The sequence below is a fragment of the Sebastes umbrosus genome, chromosome 8 (genome assembly GCF_015220745.1).
Source record: "Sebastes umbrosus isolate fSebUmb1 chromosome 8, fSebUmb1.pri, whole genome shotgun sequence".
NCBI lineage: Eukaryota > Metazoa > Chordata > Actinopteri > Perciformes > Sebastidae > Sebastes > Sebastes umbrosus.
The window spans coordinates 30,378,107-30,396,236 of record NC_051276.1 but is presented as its reverse complement, the minus strand read 5'-3'; the positions used below and the strand labels follow the sequence as shown (position 1 = coordinate 30,396,236).

The window sequence follows — 18,130 nt, the reverse complement described above, 5'->3', positions numbered from 1 at the left end:
TTTTGCTTGAAAAGTGACTTAAAATGATAAATTGATTGTCAAATTTATTAACTGTCCTTGCAGTCCTCTAATCCTGAGTCATCTAATATTATTATTTATTAAAATAAATACCTTACCAAACCTACAGCTGTAAAACAAAATGTGCACATCTTTTCACCAAGATTCATTAAGTTATTTAACCCAATTAAATATTTCAAGTCAGCCAGCTTTCTTCCATATCAAGTAGCTGCACGTTTTCCAGTTAACCTCACATGGTTGTTTTCATCCCATATTTCCCACTGCTGAGAGCCTTGGTGGTTATTTGTGCACGCCAATAAAATAGCAGTGTTTTGCACTAACCCCAGCTGCATAATCATGTAAAGGGCAGACACAAGCTTGAAGAAGTTTTGAATATATTTAAAGACATATCCTGCGGGTGCTTACTTATATCAAAGATTCCTCCCAAAGCTCTACCAGCTGAGATACAGAGCTAGGTTTTTATATCTATAGATATTATTTATTGAAAAGAAATACTGCAATTATTCCTGTTGTTTGTTTAAATCAAATTAACAGACCAGTCAGGTGTAATGGGCCTTTAGCAACTGTTAAATACAGCTGGAAATAAACTCATTGATTGGCCCACAGCATCCAGCATTACTCATCCTTCCTGATCTTTACGTCAGACTGACTGAATTTATCGTCCTTTCGTATTCATACGTCATGTTCATTCATCTGAAGGGGCTCTGTGTGGATAACAGGAAGGAAGCATTTCTGGAAAACTGGCCAAGAGGAAAGCAACAACATTTTTCCCTTAGATTCACAAGGATGGACATGCTTGCTCAATTGTATTTTGGCGTTGTCACGATGACGTTAAAGTCATACGATTGAACGTCATGTTTGGTTAAGACAAAAAGGGATTTTCCCGCAGTATACTGGATTCTTGAAAAGCTGGAAAGCAGGAAAGGTTTAGTTGTTTCAGCTTTTTTTGACACATGCTGAACATGGACATTTTTGGGCGGTATGTAAATGAGAGAGCACGAAAACAACACATAAACATACCCGCGTACACCTGCCTGAGTGCCTTAAGAAACAGAAACAGGAGGTGTTTGGAGGTTGTTCTGTAATCTACATGTCTGCAGGGGCAGTTTCTGTGTGCGTCAGGAACATTTTTTTTTTTGTTGGCGAGTTTTCACAAACTGTTCGCTCAACAACAAAGCCAGTGACCTTTTAGCGAACACCCGCTTACAGTTAATTTGAGGGGTGAGACCATCGCTTGTCACTGCCTGTGTGCTCAGTTCATACAACACATCAGAGATGCAACTTGACTGAAGTGCCTCTTTGGGTTTTTGTTGACTGTCACGCCACTCTGTCGCTGATGCATTGTCAAAAGCCTGGGACGTGGATGTTTTAGCAAAGGCTTGTTTCATAACACTAAGGGAATACATCTGAAATGCATTGAAGTGAAATAAATGTCTATACTGTAGTTATTTTCAATGAAGGATATGGTGAGAGTGAGTCACCGTGAAATAACTCCTAATTATCCCCAGGGAAAAAAGCCTAGATGCATTTATATGACACATGCATGGGATCAAATCAACCAGAGAGGCTAGCGGATGTAAATAACATACATGTGAAGCTGAGACTCATTAAAAAAACATATTTTCCCCTTTAAATCTCTCAACAGAGTGACGACTGTCTATTTCTTTTGTGTGTTATTGTCGCTGTCAGATTGCTCTTACAGGCGTCACAGCCCCATTTCTGCTGCTTCCTATGATAAAGTAAAAGCAATGCATATCCAGAGTATCCATTAATCTGAGATAAACACCGTTATATTAGCCTCATTAATTTGAGATAATCGTGCAGAATCATGCTGCTTAAAAGCTAAAAATGACTTTCTATTGTGGCTGTTGTGAATGGTTGATGAACATTGCAGCCACCAGGCAGACCTCATTCATAATTTGATCAATTCTGTTGGAACATTTTAAGACCTGTGAGCCAAAACATTAAACAATCTGTAAGGTGATACGACAGTAAGACTGCTTTTGGAGGCAGCTCATGATGATACAGAAATAGTACTGTAGTCTAAAAAAGAAATATCATGCTGCTTAAAAGCTAAAAATTACTTTCTATTGCGGCTGTTGTGAATGGTTGATGAACATTGCAGCCACCAGGCAGACCTCATTCATAATTTGATCAATTCTGTTGGAACATTTTAAGACCTGTGAGACAAAACATTAAATAATCCTCTGCAAGGTGATTTGGCAGTACAGTAAGACTGCTTTTGGAGGCAGCTCATGATGATATAGAAATAGTGCTGTAGCCTACGTATCATGCTACATATGAGGGAAATCACAGCTAAGCCAAACATAAAGCTGATTTGTTATGACCATTGAAGTTCTCAAACAGCCTTTAGGGTAAAACTATTTTCGTCAGAAAACAACAAAACACCTGGAAGAAACTCGTCAAAGGTAACCAATATAATTAAATGTTAACATGATTAACAATTCGGCATTGAAAGCACCAACAAATACGTTTATTTCGCGTTTGTTTTGTGGGGCATGCTCACATGCACGAACATGCATGTGCAGCCGGCCCGGCGATGTCAACAAAGCACGGAGAAGCTCTGATTACACCATACACAGAGGGAGAGTGACTTCATCCTCTGCTCAGGTAGACATCACTCCACTATATCTTTACATTGACAATAGTTGTTTGCTGCTACATTAACGCTCTGGATATCGAATAGAGAACCTTTAACAAACTAATGTTGATCTTTTGTAGTGCTGCTACTAACATTACTTTCATTATCAATTAATATGACAATTATTTTCTTGATTTGTTTATATAATGCCAGAAAATAGTGAAAAATCACTAATTTGTTATGACCACTGAAGCAATCTCAAGCAATCTCAAGCAGCCTTCAGGGTGAAAGTATTTTCTGCAGAAAACAACAAAAACACCTGGAAGAAACTCGTCAAATGTAACCAATATAAGTACATATTAACATGATTAACAAATCAGCATTGAAAGCACCAACAAATACGTTTATTTCGCATTTGTGTTGTGGGGCATGCTCACATGCACGAACATGCATGTGCAGCCGGCCCGGCGACGTCAACAAAGCACGGAGAAACTCTGATTACAACACACACAGAGGGAGAGTGACTTCATACTCTGCTCAGGTAGACATCACTCTATATCTTTACATAAACAATAGTTGTTTGCTGCTACATTAACGATCAATCAATTAACAATTTATCAATTAATCTGATAATTATTTTCTTGATTTGTCTATATAATGCCAGAAAATAGTGAAAAATCCCTAATTTGTTATGACCACTGAAGTTCTCAAGCAGCCTTCAGGTGAAAGTGTTTTCTGCAGAAAACAACAAAAACACCTGGAAGAAACTCGTCAAATGTAACAAATATAAGTACATATTAACATTATTAACAAATCGGCATTGAAAGTAGCTACAAATGTGTTTATTTCGCGTCTGTTTTCATTGATATAAAAAGGTGTAAAAGTAGTGAACTACCTCCCGACGCCAGCTCGACCAGCAGCGACCACCAGAGCAGACCGAGGAGACTCAACTTCTTCTTCTTCTTCTTCTGGCTGTTTTTCACTACAGAGTCCATCTTTTCTTCTCCAGGTGGAAACACGACTGTTACCAGGACATGTACGGTTACATATTTACAGACCTGTTTCTCACTTCTTCACGCTTCAGCACCATTAAACACAAAGAGTTTGACTGAGTGCGTGTGGAGCTCTGCAGCCTGAACTGGACTGAGCTCTGCCTCGTGAACGCGCCTCTGTGTGAACGCGCGTTCTTCTCAAAGAAAAAAAAAAGGATGTTAATCTCAGTTTTCAAAATAAAAGCCACAAGAAGGAAAGAAGGAAGGGAGGGAGGGAGGGATGTGTGAAGAGACATTTTAAGAGTTTTTTAATTAACCTGATTTATATTAGCTGTTATTAAATGTCATGTAAGTGCCAACAAAATATATCAAGTTGTTAATCAGATAAGAAAATCTGTATCAGATTGATCTTTATTGGCCAATTAGGCCAATGTGTACACACCTTATAGCCTACATCCATGGAAGGAATTTGACTCAGGTTGTTTGTTACTCTTAACCCTCAGGTTTCAGGTTAATTCATGAATAAATAAATTGATTACAATATATCAAAGGGTTTTATTTGGTTATCTCCTCCGTTTAAGGGCTTTTTAAAACCCTAAAAAAAAAAGCTTTTAATTTTAGCCAATCCTACCATTCTTATTAAGGGTATTTTAATGGAATATCTGCATGGTTTAAGGTTTTTTAAGGGGTAACAATCCCTTAAATATACTTTAATTTATTTTATTAAATTCAGGGCTTTGACCCAAAGTTGTTATTTATGGATAAATAAGTAATATTACTTTGCTTTTTATCCAAAAGATCTTTGAATACTTTAATTTCATCAAGCGCTCCCAAAACATTAGTGTGATCTCCATCAGCAGCTGCTGACAGGTTCAAACTCCTCTGATACATTTCAGCTGTTAGCTTCACAAGTTAGGAAAGTTGATGAAGTGCTTTTACTATTCGTCCTAGAAGATGAACCAAACGTGTGTCACTCTGAGAATTGTTTTGTCGAGTTGGGACTGGTTTCCTCCTCCGAGACATTCTGATGAACTGAGGATCCGAGTGTCTTTATGAAACAGATCCTGGTTCAGTTTGTTAGTCTCATTCAAGACAGGCTTTCCACAATAACAAACACCTTTATGAAACAGCCCTCTGGGGGTTGACAAAAGGAAAATACAACAAGTCCAGGTGATATTTTAACCCACAAACTTCAGAATAGGAACATGTCTGTGCCAGCTGAGCAGTCAGGACTCTGACACATAAACATGAAGTTTTTATGTGTATAAATATGCATCAAAAAGATAGCTTTTGTGAGGACGCAGGTAATAAAGGTGCTGCAGAGGAAAACAGTCCTGTCTCTGTAACAGGACGTTATTTTTCTCATCAATACCTGTGGCTTGTTCCCAGGTCACTCATTTGGTGTTGCTGTTATAACATTTATTTAGCAGCTTTTTAATCTGCTAAGTGGCTTTGTTTTCAAGTCAAAGGAAAATATTTATAATGCTGGGGAATTATTTTGTATATAAATGTTATGGTAAAGCATGAAAAAAGTTGTAGATTTAGATCAGTCTGATCTGGGCACCACTAACACAATCTAATCTCTAAAAAAGGAAATTATCCTCCATCCATTATCTGCAAAAGCTTATCCTCTTCAGGGTATTCAGGGTCGCAGGGGGCCGATCCCAGCTTAAAGGGAAATTATGAATATTGTGATTTCCAATTTATGCCCGGTCCCTGCAGCAGACTGTAGCCGTAGAAACATCTGTAATTTAAATTTTTTTTGTAAAATATATAATCAAATGCTCATATGTTCAGACTGCATGTATTTGAATGATTGTAACTATACATATTTATATGTTTTCTACCAGATTATTACCATACTGACGCTATACTGTATGTTTACTATATGGTGGTTAAGTATATATTTATGTACAGCACGCTTCAGATACAAAACTTAAAGTACAGGTATGTGGTAAAAACGAACACTGTACTTTCATATATAAAGCATAAAATTGTACAATTTACAATATACATGATTTTTGTAATTGTTTATATTGGTTCCCTGATGTCATTGCTGCTGCTTGGCAAAACACACACATATAGTACAGTATATATAGATAGATATACAGTATAAACACACACATATGTACGTGTATATATACACACATGCATACTGTATATACACATATATACATATATACTCAAAAAATATCCCTTTGTGTGAGAGATTTGTAGTCAAATAATAAAGACCAAAAAAGCATTAGTTCCTTCATGAGTGTTTAATGAGTCTGAGATCAATAAATAGATAAAAGATTAATTTAATAAAAACATGCAAGTTAATGATGAAAACATTGCGATATAAGAAGGTCATAGTTGGTTTAAAAACAGAGGTATAGATTGTAACTGTTCACCCATTTTAGCATTATGTGTTAGTGTGCTTTACTTGTTTTTCATAATACTGGTATTTTTTGCGCTGGAAAATATCATTTGAGTCTTGAGACCGAAGCGTTAGTATGATCAATAAATTGTGATGCTGAGCCAGAGCAGCATGCGGGATCTTCTTTTCTCAAGACTCAATGATTCTGTTATTGCTTCACGTTTACATATTTCACTTTACTGCGATCTGGATCACATCTCTCCAAAACAATATTAGAATAATGTTATCCAGATTGCAGTCCACTAATCATTATTTTTTCAAGAATGTAGATTAAAAATCAATCAGATGCAACTCCTGGATTTACTCACAATCTCTTCATTATTATGGAATCACAATCAAGTTAAAATCAAGGCTGAATCAGAGTCATTTGAGGTATTAGAGCAGATAAACTGTAAACAAAATATGGCACAATCAGTAACTATAAGTGATGAATGGAGTTTTTTTCTGATGGTCTGAAGGGTCGTCAGCAGCGTCCAAGTAGTTTTCTGAACTCCTGTTTGATGCAGCTGAAGATGGGATGGTAGAAGCGCCTGTCTGGCACCATGAGGTCGGTGACCATCTCTGTGTGGTCAACTCTGGGCAGCAGGTAGAGAGACACCTTTATGGACAGCGAGGTGAGGAGGTCAGAGAACTTTTTGGAAGATTCGAAAGGAACGATGATGTCGCTGGTCCCGTGGAGCAAAGCGAACGGAGGCACTCTGGCAGAAGACAAGAGAAGAATGTGGATGAAAAATGTTGCATTTAAAATGAATAACCAATTTTATTAAGATCATTTTATTTTGTCTCACTTGTCCAGTTTGTCGTTGCTCAACTCCTTCAGTAAGTGTGTTGGTGAATAGTAAGGAAAGTTCTCCACGCCATTCATGGCTTTATGCATGGTGGAGACATATTCGACTGCACGCTTCTGCTCGTGCTCGTAATGGTCCATGATGTTGTACACGCCACTCAGACCTGTTCGGGAAACATGAGAGATTAACTAAAGTAATCCTGGCAGAGTTTATGAAAATATGAAGGAGGCGGATGATTAAAAGTCCTATTCATTATTGAAAAATGCATTTGAATAATCAAGGTTATAGCAAAAAGCAATAAAACATGAATATTTATGTGTCACAAAATTATCTTTCCGGTACACAAATGTATTAACTTCTTCCACTCCCCCTTCAGCCGACTTTACGGTCTTTCAGAGGCTGTAGCAGGCTCAGAATAAGGCTAAATAACTTTAAATTGTGGCAAGGAAAAACTGGCATGGCCATTTTCAAAGGGGTCCCTTGACCTCTGACCTCAAGATATGTGAATGTAAATGGGTTCTATGGGTACCCACGAGTCTCCCCTTTACAGACATGCCCACTTTATGATAATCACATGCAGTTTAGGGATAAAACTATGCAGTTTTTTGCATGCAGCATGAATGTGTTATTTTTCGCCTATTCTAAAATGGTGTATTTGAATATTTCTGCATACTGGGATCCCTAAACAGTCTTGAATTACATACATTGGGTATCACTGTAAAGCTAAGACTCTTGTGAATCCAATGAGCTCAACTGTATTCATGTGTGATGATGTTAGTCCCCATTATAGCCATTTCATTGTAGTGAGACCATTTTTTGAAATTTGACCTCACTGTATAAAATGACCTGTGGTGACCTCTAGTATAATCACATCCTCATGAAACTTTACAGCCACAAACTAGAGACCTAGAGCATTCAGAGGATGGATGGTTTTCCTAGCTAGATTGATAATAAGGGAGTTTCTGAGCAGTTTCCTGAACAGAAGTGTTCACCATCCAATCGCCGAAAAATGCAATTCTTGCAGAAATCTCCACATGTCAAACATTTTTGATACCAAATCACAGCATGGCTTTTTCTATGGTGTTCCTCAAGGTCTTGGTGTCTTAATGTGGTATTTTGGAGGGATTATTGATCATTTTTATCAATTCTTGAGTTGTAAAAAATGGTTAAATTTAGCCCCAAATCTGTGTAACAAATAGCATCAACCCAAACATTGCTGCAACAATTTACGAGACTTAATAAAGCATGGAGATAACCATCATATACCTCTTTCATAATGTTCTAAGCTCTTATACATGTTCATTATTTATTTTAATTAATTGATGTTTATTTCTGATTTATGACTAAAACAATGTCATACAGTGCTGAGCTGCATCTCAAATTAATCTTCAGGTTCCCAGCTTTCAGATGATGTATGCCACTTCTATGTGACATCTACTGTTGACCTGTTATCTCCCCCTAAAGACCTCCTATACCCCCCTAAAAAAAACAAAAATGTGTCTTTGGTAAAGAGGGGTGGAGTGGAAGATGTTAAAGTTGAGTTCACTTTAGCATAAAACATGGTTGCAACTGTGACTTGGTGATGTGCTGCACAGTAATCCTTACCAATAACTCCTCTTATCGCCAGTGTAACGTCCCTCTGCTTGCTGGCTTCTATGAAAAGCTCCTCTCTTGCATCAATGAGAAACAGCGTGGTCAGTGCACACAAATGTGCACCCGCTGAATGGCCCATTAATACTATGTTGTCCTAGAAAAGACAGAAAAACAAGACGTGTATCATCTACAGTGAACAATGGCTGAATGTGGATCAGTACTCTCAAAATGAATTAGAATCAGATTAGACAGTTTGTGTTGCTACTCAAACTGAAAAAATAAAAATGTTTTAATATTTGTTCAGGATAAGAGTTTAAACTGTGAACTTAAAAGTCCCATAAAGTTGCTTTGAGGACATCATTTCCCTCCATGCTCGGACAACTATTTTTCATGCATGAAAGGGGATTGTGGTCATTTTAAGCTACTTGCAGGTTTTATATGATTTCATTTCCTAGGAACTTGCCAACCTATGATCTTACCATTATTATCGACATTAACATTATAACACTTTTTCTCAATTTTCGAAGAATATGTTAAGATATTTCTTACTTTGTCGAAGTTGAACTTCTCTCCACTCTCTTGGGCCCAAACCAAGCAGTCAGCAATATCTTGAACCATCCCTAAAACGTTCGCCTGGCAATCAGATGAAACCAGCAGTCAGTTCAGATACAGCAGGAACATCTATAATTCAATTTCTTATCTGGCGTTTGAAGTCACTGCAGAACAATTCTTACCTATAGTTCACAGAGAAGTACTGTTCATATTCCAGTCATTCATACTCTACATATGTGCTATAAATGTTTAATCCAATAAGACTACCGTGTGTTGTTCTAAAGCTCTTACCTTTGGATAGGTGAAGTAATCAGGACAGACGACAGTTGCACTCAGTTCTTCAGCCATCTGCCTCGCCAGCAAACAGTAAATGGATCGATCTCCGGAGCCCCATGCTCCTCCAAAGATAAAAACCACCAGCGGTGCAGGCGCATTTTTCGACTTGCCCACGTTTGGAGGGTGGTAAAGGTCCAGCTTGTTGCTTCGGCGCCCAAATGTGATGCCCTTTGTGTCCAGACAGAAAAAACTGTGAACTCTGACACAACTTGTAGGTATTGCATAACAAGTTTTCCATCAAGTCAAGTGGTGAAATCTGAGACAAATTTAACAGTATGATTATTTCATTTTAGATATTTACTAAAATGTCTAGCCCCTAAAATAAAGAGACACATAGACACTTATTTCCAACTTATCGTTAACATACCTTTTCATAATGTTTTCGGTTTTCGTCATTCTTGTACCACGACTTCCACTGAAAGTAAAGTCTCCCGTATTGCAGATATTTGAGAGTTTCCAGGACGGCTCTGGTCAAACAGTATATTCGCCTGATGAAGAAGGCAAACATGAAAAAGGGGATTAATAACAGACTCTTCTTAATGAGTAAAAAAGGAACAAATCAACAGCATTTTACAACTTACCTTGGTCTTAAAGCTTCTATGTACTTCTTATATCCAGGCTTGCTGGGCCAGCCATAAAGCCACTGGGCAGCTAGAGAGATGGAGTATGGGAGGCCCACCAACAGGACACCCACCGACACAGGTAGTGACATGTGATATTTGACCCCCGACCTTCAAAAGTAAAATATACAGTATATGTTAATATATTACTCTTTCAAAAATAATATCACTCAATGTTCTTTAAAATGTAGTATTTGAGAGGCTCTTACATGTTTCGGTTCCGTCTGTCTGTCTCACCTGCAGAGAAGAAGAGAGAAACCTTTGTTATATTGTTATCAGACACACAACAGGCAAAGTGTAAAACATTGTTAAGTGTATAACTGGCTTAACTAATGTTTAGTAAATAATTTACTAATGATTTATAGTTCGCTTAAAAGCTATTAATACATGCAATTGATAACATTTTGGGTTGTCAGGTTATGTTCGTCGGCCTCTAGTTTTTTAGTTCACCAGGCAAAAGCTCCAATAGACTGTTTGACCTCTGACCTTGTAGAGAAATGATGCAGAGCATCAGGACCGAAATCAATTTATTAATTAGGGATGCACCGATCCGACAGTTTCAGTCCTGATACCGATAGCAATATCTGGGCTTGGGGTATCGGCCGATACCGAGTACCGATCCAATGCCGGTGTTTAATTAATAAGCTGTATGACTCACTGTGTGGAAGTGACTGGGATCATTCTTTTGACTTCATTACTTTGTAAAAACAAAATGTAACAAATAAATAAATTTACTGAATTGTTAATTATTAAAATAATAAATCGCACACCAGAAACTTGGTAAAAAAACTTAAAAATGAACAGGAATTACATTTCAGGTGTAAACCTTTTTAATACAGCAACAAATTGGTTGTAATTTAAACAGGAATTAAATAATGTATATAGTATACAAACATAGAATTTAATTTAATAGATCAGCTCCATTGTCACACCAACATCCAATCCAGCTATGTGCATCAGTATGGGCCTGATATCCGATCCAGTATCGGTGCATCCTTATAATTAATAATTTATTAAAATGTACAATTAAAGACTAGATAGATTGTTAAAAGTTAACTTGTTAACATTTATAATTACAGATGAATTACTTTTTTAAAAATAAGTTCTACTGTTGGCTAATTAGAAAATGAGATAGGAGTAACCTTTACTTAATTAATAACTATTAATGACTTACCAGCCAGAGATTTTTCACAAAAACATTTTTTTTAATTAATTTTAAATTTAGCATTAATAAATGATAATGGTATAAATCACTAATAACGCCATTATTTATAAAACCTTAATAATGTGTGACATAGAAAGTGGTACCCAGTTTTACAGTTTCCATGTGTAGCAGGGCGACCTCTAGTGGGACTTTACACAATAACAAGCTGCTGCTGCTGCTGCTTGTTTAAAGCGTCATCAGTTCAACAATAACACAGAAATCACACAATCCTTTGATAAGAGCTTCTAACATTACATGATACACTGATATGACGACTGATATATGCCTTTATATTATATTATATAAGGCTACAGATGTATAAAAAACAAAAATATGTTATATTATGTAATGTGCAAAAAGCAAAATTTGCTCTTTCAATGTGAACACTGTATAAACTGATCAAGTTAAGATGGATAAACTAGCAGTAAAGTTGTTTTAACGTTGATTTAGCTTCATGTTTTGCAGCTTTACTTATTACAATGGAAAGGACAGGAAACCACCGGAAGCCAGAGAAAACATACTGTAAACATACCTAAATATGTATTATATGCAGCACTAGATGCTCAGATCCATGTCCCAGGTTAATGTGGTCTGTTTGGCTGGATATAAGCGATGCAGAGGATGGATAACCTCGGTGTAACCCGGTCTACCTACCCGTCTGTCCTCCAAAAGCCGGTGCCGGTGTCGGCCTCACACATACAAAGATACACACGGCGAAGCGAAGCGAGAGGGAAAACATCCTTAACTTCCGGTTTGGCAATGAAAATTAAAAGAGCTTCCGGTGTTGGTCAGAAATATTGTAAAAGGGAGTGACTCTATAGCTGATAATATATAATAAACAAATAAATGTCACTCTAATAATTTATTAGTACAAATAAATTCATTATTACACGCGAAAGTGCCCATATAAATGATGTTTTGATGTGCTTCTGTAACGGCAGGAAAACGCGGATTTCTATCTTGTGATACTCAACATCTCTGCTCTGATAACCCGGCGGAAGTAGAGAAAAAATGACGCCCTTTTTATGTAAATAGCAGAAATACATAATATAATTGTTTGTCAGGTTTATTGGTGATAATTTATTTTCTTTTTTTCCTACCTGACATTGGAGATTGTAATTTGACAAAAGAAATCATAACTCAAGGTCCACTTACTATCTTTTACTGGAGCTTTTAAATATCAATCAATCAATCAATCAATCAATCAAGCCCTTTATTGTCATTGTGTAGTACAACCAAATTAGATTGTGACAATCCCATAGCTGCTAAAGAAAAGATAATACAATAAAAAAAGAGATAGTGAAATATAAATATAAAAAATATAAAAGATAATACAATAAAAAAAATACAATATGTATATTGGTGAGATGACAGTTTTGCCAGATTATTGCACAAAGTGTCCGTCAGATTCACACAAATTTACACCCGGGGAGGAGAGGCACGAATAACTAAGAGATAATGATCTAAACCATGTGGAAAGGACCAAAAAAAGAAGCATACATATCATTACATACAGTATCATGCACATGTGATTGTTAAATGCAAGCTGTCCATAAAAACAGAGAAAAGGAAAAAACAAAACAATCAATAATATATAAATGCAAATGCTGTCAAACTGAGTCCAAATGTTGCAGAAAGGCCCCCCAGATTCTTCCCATTTATGTTGACTGTTTAACTGTCCGATTGGAATCATTCATAACAAACTGAATAAATGTGAAATGATCTTATTGTGAAGGACCACTAATGTGTCTAACATGTAATTGATTAATCAAGATTGCAAATGTATTGAAATGCCCCCGTTTAATTAACTATACGCTGGCATGCAGTAGCAACTTCAAAGTTTCCATCAATTCTATGAACCACTCTGAAGCCTAGTCTCTGTTTGTTTCCACTCACAGTTGTGGTCAATTATTCACCCCTGAACTTCTTGCTTTATCAATGACTGAAACAGCAAAGCATTATGGGAGTTTCCACATAGCTCTCAGGCCTGCTGCTCAGGTCACAGTTTATTTTGCTCATTACACATTCATTCAGGTCAGCAGCATCTGACAAATGATTATATAAGAGAGTCTGAAAACATTTTCATAACAACACTGTGCTTAAAATATGTGAGCATAAGAATTGCAAATTTTCTATTTGATTGAATGTAAAAACTAGATTTAAATTTAGCTAGCCCCACAGCAAAGAGTGCTACTGTGGCGTTAAGGAACTGTCAGCTATTTTGTGAGATCGTGGCTTACCTCTCTTAGCCATTTTATGGATTACAAAAGTATTTTTATTTTACGGACAAACTATTGAATCAATCCTGATCATGATGTTATATGTAGATCCCTGTGAAAGCACACACTTTTCTTTTTATTGTAGCCTTGTAATTCATTTTTACAATACCTTTGGGTTTAACTGATTTATAATTGCTATCACTGAATTTGTGTCTTTTATTCAATGCTATTTTTTATAATTGCCTCCAGTAAAAACTTAAAAAGCCAACCTTTATTGGAAGTGTGTTTATCTTGCTGCATAACAAAGATATTAGATTAAATATACTTTTGAAAAAATGGAGATAACGTTCAGATTTCTCAGTGTAGTCCATGGGACACAAACATAACCAATAAATGTATTTGCTAATGTTAATGAGTGTAGAGAGGCTGGTAATATTGTAATTTAACTGATCCATAAAAATCAGTACTGTATATAATCCTTAAATAATCAAACATAGGGATGCACTGATTCGATTTTTTCCGTCCCGATACTGATAGTGATACCTGGGCTTTGGGTATCGACCGATACGGAGTACTGATCTGATACCAGTCTTTGATTAATAAGCTATGTGCAAGGCAACATCTGGCTTGACTTGAACATTGCTTTCCTAATTTTGTTAAACAAAATGTGACAAATAAATACATAAATATACATTTACTTAGTTGTTATTTATTATTAAAGTAATAAGTCGCACACCAGAAACTAGGTAAATAAATCCTAAAAATGAACAGATGAAAACCTTTTTAATGCAGCAACAAATTGCTCAAAACTTAAACAGCAATTAAAATTCCAGTGTATAATATATATAGTATATAAACAGAACTGAATTGAATAGATTTGCCCCATTGTCACCGATACCCGATCCAGCTTTATGAGTCAGTATTGGCCCGATATCCGATCCGATAGCAGTATCGTTGCATCCCTAATCAAATGTAATTATGTAAGAGTAACCCAATGGACTTCTTTTTTGATTATAATTAGTAAAAGGGTAATTAGTAACAGAATTAGTAACATTTAACTGCTACTGCTCAGGAACAAAGCATCAGTAGGCGTATAGAAAGCAGCACTGCCGGCATATATCCAGCAGAGGGAGGAAGAACACTGTCACTGGCTCCTTGAATTGTAGTTTCATTCATTTCTGAGTGCCTGCAATAATTCAGTCAGATGTTATCTACCCTATTAAAGGACACTCAATACAAGATAAACAGTGATTTAAGATGTGAATATAAAACATTTAATGTTTACTTCACACTGAAGAACACACTGGACTGCACCTTAATGAGTTAGAAATTGATTTAAGGGCCGTACCGATTTTTCTGCCAGTTTGAGCCCTTCAACTACAATACATCACCTTCATATTGCATTACTGGGCTGTTAACAATATGTAATGACTTGAATAGTGGCTGCTGTCTTATGACATGCTTTGAAAAGTGCACTGATGGAAAAAATATTGGAAAACCACTCATATGTTCCTTTATAGAAGCATAGCAATCTATAAACAATGTAATTCAGTAGAGATATTGTTTTCTCTATTAATGCCCACCTTGCACTTAATAATTCTCTGTAGATTCCCATTAGTGGACAGAGGTTTCATTGACCGTAACCATGGAAAACCTTGGGTTCAACATTGCAGATTCATGGAAAGCAGAGCGGCGCACGAGCGCTGACCAGCCCCGAGGGTTATTGTTGTGTTTGGCCCCACAGAGCGGAGCCTCCAGCCCTGAGTGGGTGTGTGGTTGCTCCTCCATCTGCCACCATGTGGGGAGGCCCAGGTGCTTTTTCAGAAGCCACAGTGGAAACGGAGCCGTTGAGTGAGTGCTAAGTCAGGCATTCAGCCGGCAGTATGAGCGCAGTCAGCCCGTTTTGAACGCTGCGGTGAAAATTCACAGCATTATCCCGTGCCTGTTTAAGAATTATATTATGCTTAAGGGATCATTGTATGCATAGTGGTATTAAGATAATAACAATTGACATGCACAAGCCCGTATTCTGTGTAGGCGTAGAGGAGACTTAGGGAGCTTTTCATTGTGAAAAACTGAGTTCTTTGTGGAAAAAGTTGTAGTCAAGGGTGAAAAAATAAGAATACATACTGTAGATCCAGCACGTGCCTTTAGGTCTGTATTAAAGAAGAGTGTACAGATGCTGAAAGTCAGTAACAAGTAGAGCTGGGACGATACACCTATCTCCCGATTCGATACTATCACGATACTTGGGTGCTGATTCAATATGTATTGCGATTTTTAAGTATTGCGCTTCGATATTACGATTTATTGCGATTCTAACTTAACTTTTTTAACTTTAGACATTGGGAAAAAGTTTAATCATACACTTCTAGGGACTTTAACTTTGGAAAATATCTAAATTAATGCAGTAAGAATGTTTTTTGCTTTTAAATTTATGAGGGACATGTAATTTTTTAAACTACTCGTGAATATAATCCAATCAATCTTATTTCCATATATGTATTTTCTATATACAGTTCCTTTTGTTAACACCTTATTTTGAAACCAGACATGGTCACACGTGTATACTTCTGCCAACTACGCCAAGTCCATTGCAGCCCTGTTCTCTTCATACATCCATGATCAGCTCCATCGGGGCCGTTTGAATGCATTTAACATGAATGTCAGTATATGGGTGCTCTACAGTTGTAGCGTCGGCCCATTTGACCACGGAGATGCAAGTGACAGCTGGCTTGACCGCACATTTCCGCAATATGATACCGTTTCTTGTAGCATGCAGCTTTAGCAGTGATGTCTAGCTCTGCTTTTCCTGCAATATGTGAAACCCAAAGTGTTTCCATACTTCACTGTATGTGTAGTGTTTACCACTTTGGATGTAAAATGTGAGGGTGCGGGTCATATCCACACAGACCCTCCGCAGTTTCCTGCTTTGCCGTTTCGGCTCTCTGCGGTTTGTTTGGTGACGGATACGGAACGGATATGACATCAGGTTACTCAGACTACAACAATAAAAGCGGTAACTTCCTTTAGCCTCAGCATAGACTCAAATGAAGCAAATATATATCAATTATGGCATTAAAAAATCAATTTAAAATTTTCCACCCTAGTGACAAGATGTCAAAATCATCATGTTTTCTGCCCCGCTGAGCCTTTCAGATCAAATCAGAGCTCAGTGATTCCTCTGATGCTGCAGGGAAGCACAGTGACCCATCACACTGCATGCCCTTCAACAGGGAAGCCCAGCCTCAGGCCAACATCTGTCCTACTGACATGTCCAGGAGCAAGATGCTGAATCACCACTAGCTGCAGCGATGCTGCTCTGATCTTGCTGTAAAACATACCTACAGTCTGTTTCTCTTCATTAGTTTAACATCAAAATATTAGTTCTGTCTTTAAACATTTCAATTAGTGTTTCTAGTTTGGATATTTCTTTTTTTTGGCTTAATTGACTCCAATTACAGGAACTATCAACAACTTTACCTCTAAGTATTCTCAGGGGCAAAATGGCTCAAAGCCCAGCAGGAAACAGGGAAACACCCTTTCAGGTTCATCTAGATGATATATCGTGCTGATCGCACGTAACACGTAAACAGAATCAAGACAAGAGACAAAAACACAATGTTTTCATGTCTCTGTGCTTTATCAGTGCTGCTTCAGAATACCACAACATGGTATTATTTAGTCCTGAATTGAGGGAGAACTTGTGGTTCAAAACCTGAAGTACATTTCTAACTAATCCTTAAACAGTTGCCTCAAGGTGAGGTCTTTGAAAAGAGGAAGTTCTATTTCAAGAATATCAAGAAAATAATTGTCCCTGTAAAATCACATGGTGTGAGCAGCATATAACTGGTGTAACTGACAGTTTACCAGTACTCGTTCAAAGGAGTCTGTGCACAAATCTAACTGGAAAGGCTGGTGATACTGGTTGTCCCTTTGAAATGAGATCATTCAGTCTCTATTGCACATTTAGCCCGGAACAATTGTGCTTTTGTAGTCTGCTGCTATTCAAAACTAGGAATTAAAACCCTAAAAATAAAGGTCGATCACATATCCCGTTTCCTGTAAGTACTAGAAACTTGATGTCTCACGTACAGTCATTTCCTGATATCATGTTTTGTGAATTTGTGAGAAAATACGTTCTTAATGAAACAAAAATTCTTCACATCAGTGTTTTATTTTGCTTTAAAAAAAAAAGACCTCAGGCTTCTAGGGACTTATCCAGTTTCTTTTGAACCATTTTGACTTTTATGTGCAATCTCTTTTAAGATGTGCTTATCCTCCTCTACATCCGGTGAGTCATTGTGGGTGTTTCACGTCAAACAGAAGCTTCCTACTTTGTGTGTGCATAGTTCTTCACCTGTGGAAACCAGAGGGAGCGCCGATAGGATTACCAACAGATGAGTCATATGTAAACTACACTGCAAAAAAATAACTTTTTTTTAAGGGCTGTCATTCGATTTACAACACAAAACAATGAGAAATATTGTCCAGAAACCCTCACAGGTACTGCATTTAGCATAAAAAATATGCTCAAATCATAACATGGCAAACTGCAGCCCAACAGGCAACAACAGCTGTCAGTGTGTCAGTGTGCTGACTTGACTATGACTTGCCCCAAACTGCATGTGATTATCATAAAGTGGGCATGTCTGTAAAGGGGAGACTCGTGGGTACCCATAGAACCCATTTACATTCACATATCTTGAGGTCAGAGGTCAAGGGACCTCTTGACAAAATTCCGTTTGGAGCATTACTTAGCCTCCTTTGCAACAAACTAGTATGAC

The 18,130-nt window shown here is 37.2% G+C and overlaps 2 protein-coding genes across 3 annotated transcripts in view; both read right to left on the bottom strand.

The window, feature by feature from the left end:
• The window catches only part of cspg4b (chondroitin sulfate proteoglycan 4b), a 30,084-nt gene extending 26,291 nt beyond the window's left edge, over positions 1 to 3,793 (bottom strand). Inside the window, exon 1 of the mRNA XM_037778222.1 lies at positions 3,516 to 3,793. Coding sequence (XP_037634150.1) covers positions 3,516 to 3,615 — 100 coding nt within the window. The 5' untranslated portion in view covers positions 3,616 to 3,793. The remainder of the gene's footprint in view (positions 1 to 3,515) is intronic.
• A 2,065-nt stretch (positions 3,794 to 5,858) lies between these two features.
• Positions 5,859 to 11,855, bottom strand: si:dkey-193c22.1 (uncharacterized protein LOC567837 homolog). 2 transcript variants are annotated; one of them, XM_037776612.1, is made up of 9 exons: positions 11,779 to 11,855; positions 10,130 to 10,157; positions 9,882 to 10,031; positions 9,668 to 9,788; positions 9,256 to 9,468; positions 8,962 to 9,045; positions 8,425 to 8,566; positions 6,820 to 6,982; positions 5,859 to 6,729 (listed from the first exon to the last, which is right to left on the bottom strand). In XM_037776612.1, coding segments are annotated over exons 2-9 (1,110 nt in total). In that variant the 5' UTR covers positions 10,132 to 10,157; positions 11,779 to 11,855; the 3' UTR covers positions 5,859 to 6,494. The 2 variants fall into 2 exon arrangements, with proteins under 2 accessions (XP_037632540.1, XP_037632541.1); XM_037776613.1 differs by having other exon boundaries at positions 11,657 to 11,782.
• Between the last annotated feature and the right edge of the window lie 6,275 nt (positions 11,856 to 18,130).

Coding starts and splice junctions, on each gene's coding strand:
- si:dkey-193c22.1 (XM_037776612.1), bottom strand. Junction 8,567..8,961: donor AGAAGTTCAACTTCGACAAA/GTAAGAAATATC, acceptor TGTCTTTTCTAG/GACAACATAGTATTAATGGG. Junction 6,730..6,819: donor AGCAACGACAAACTGGACAA/GTGAGACAAAAT, acceptor GTCTTCTGCCAG/AGTGCCTCCGTTCGCTTTGC.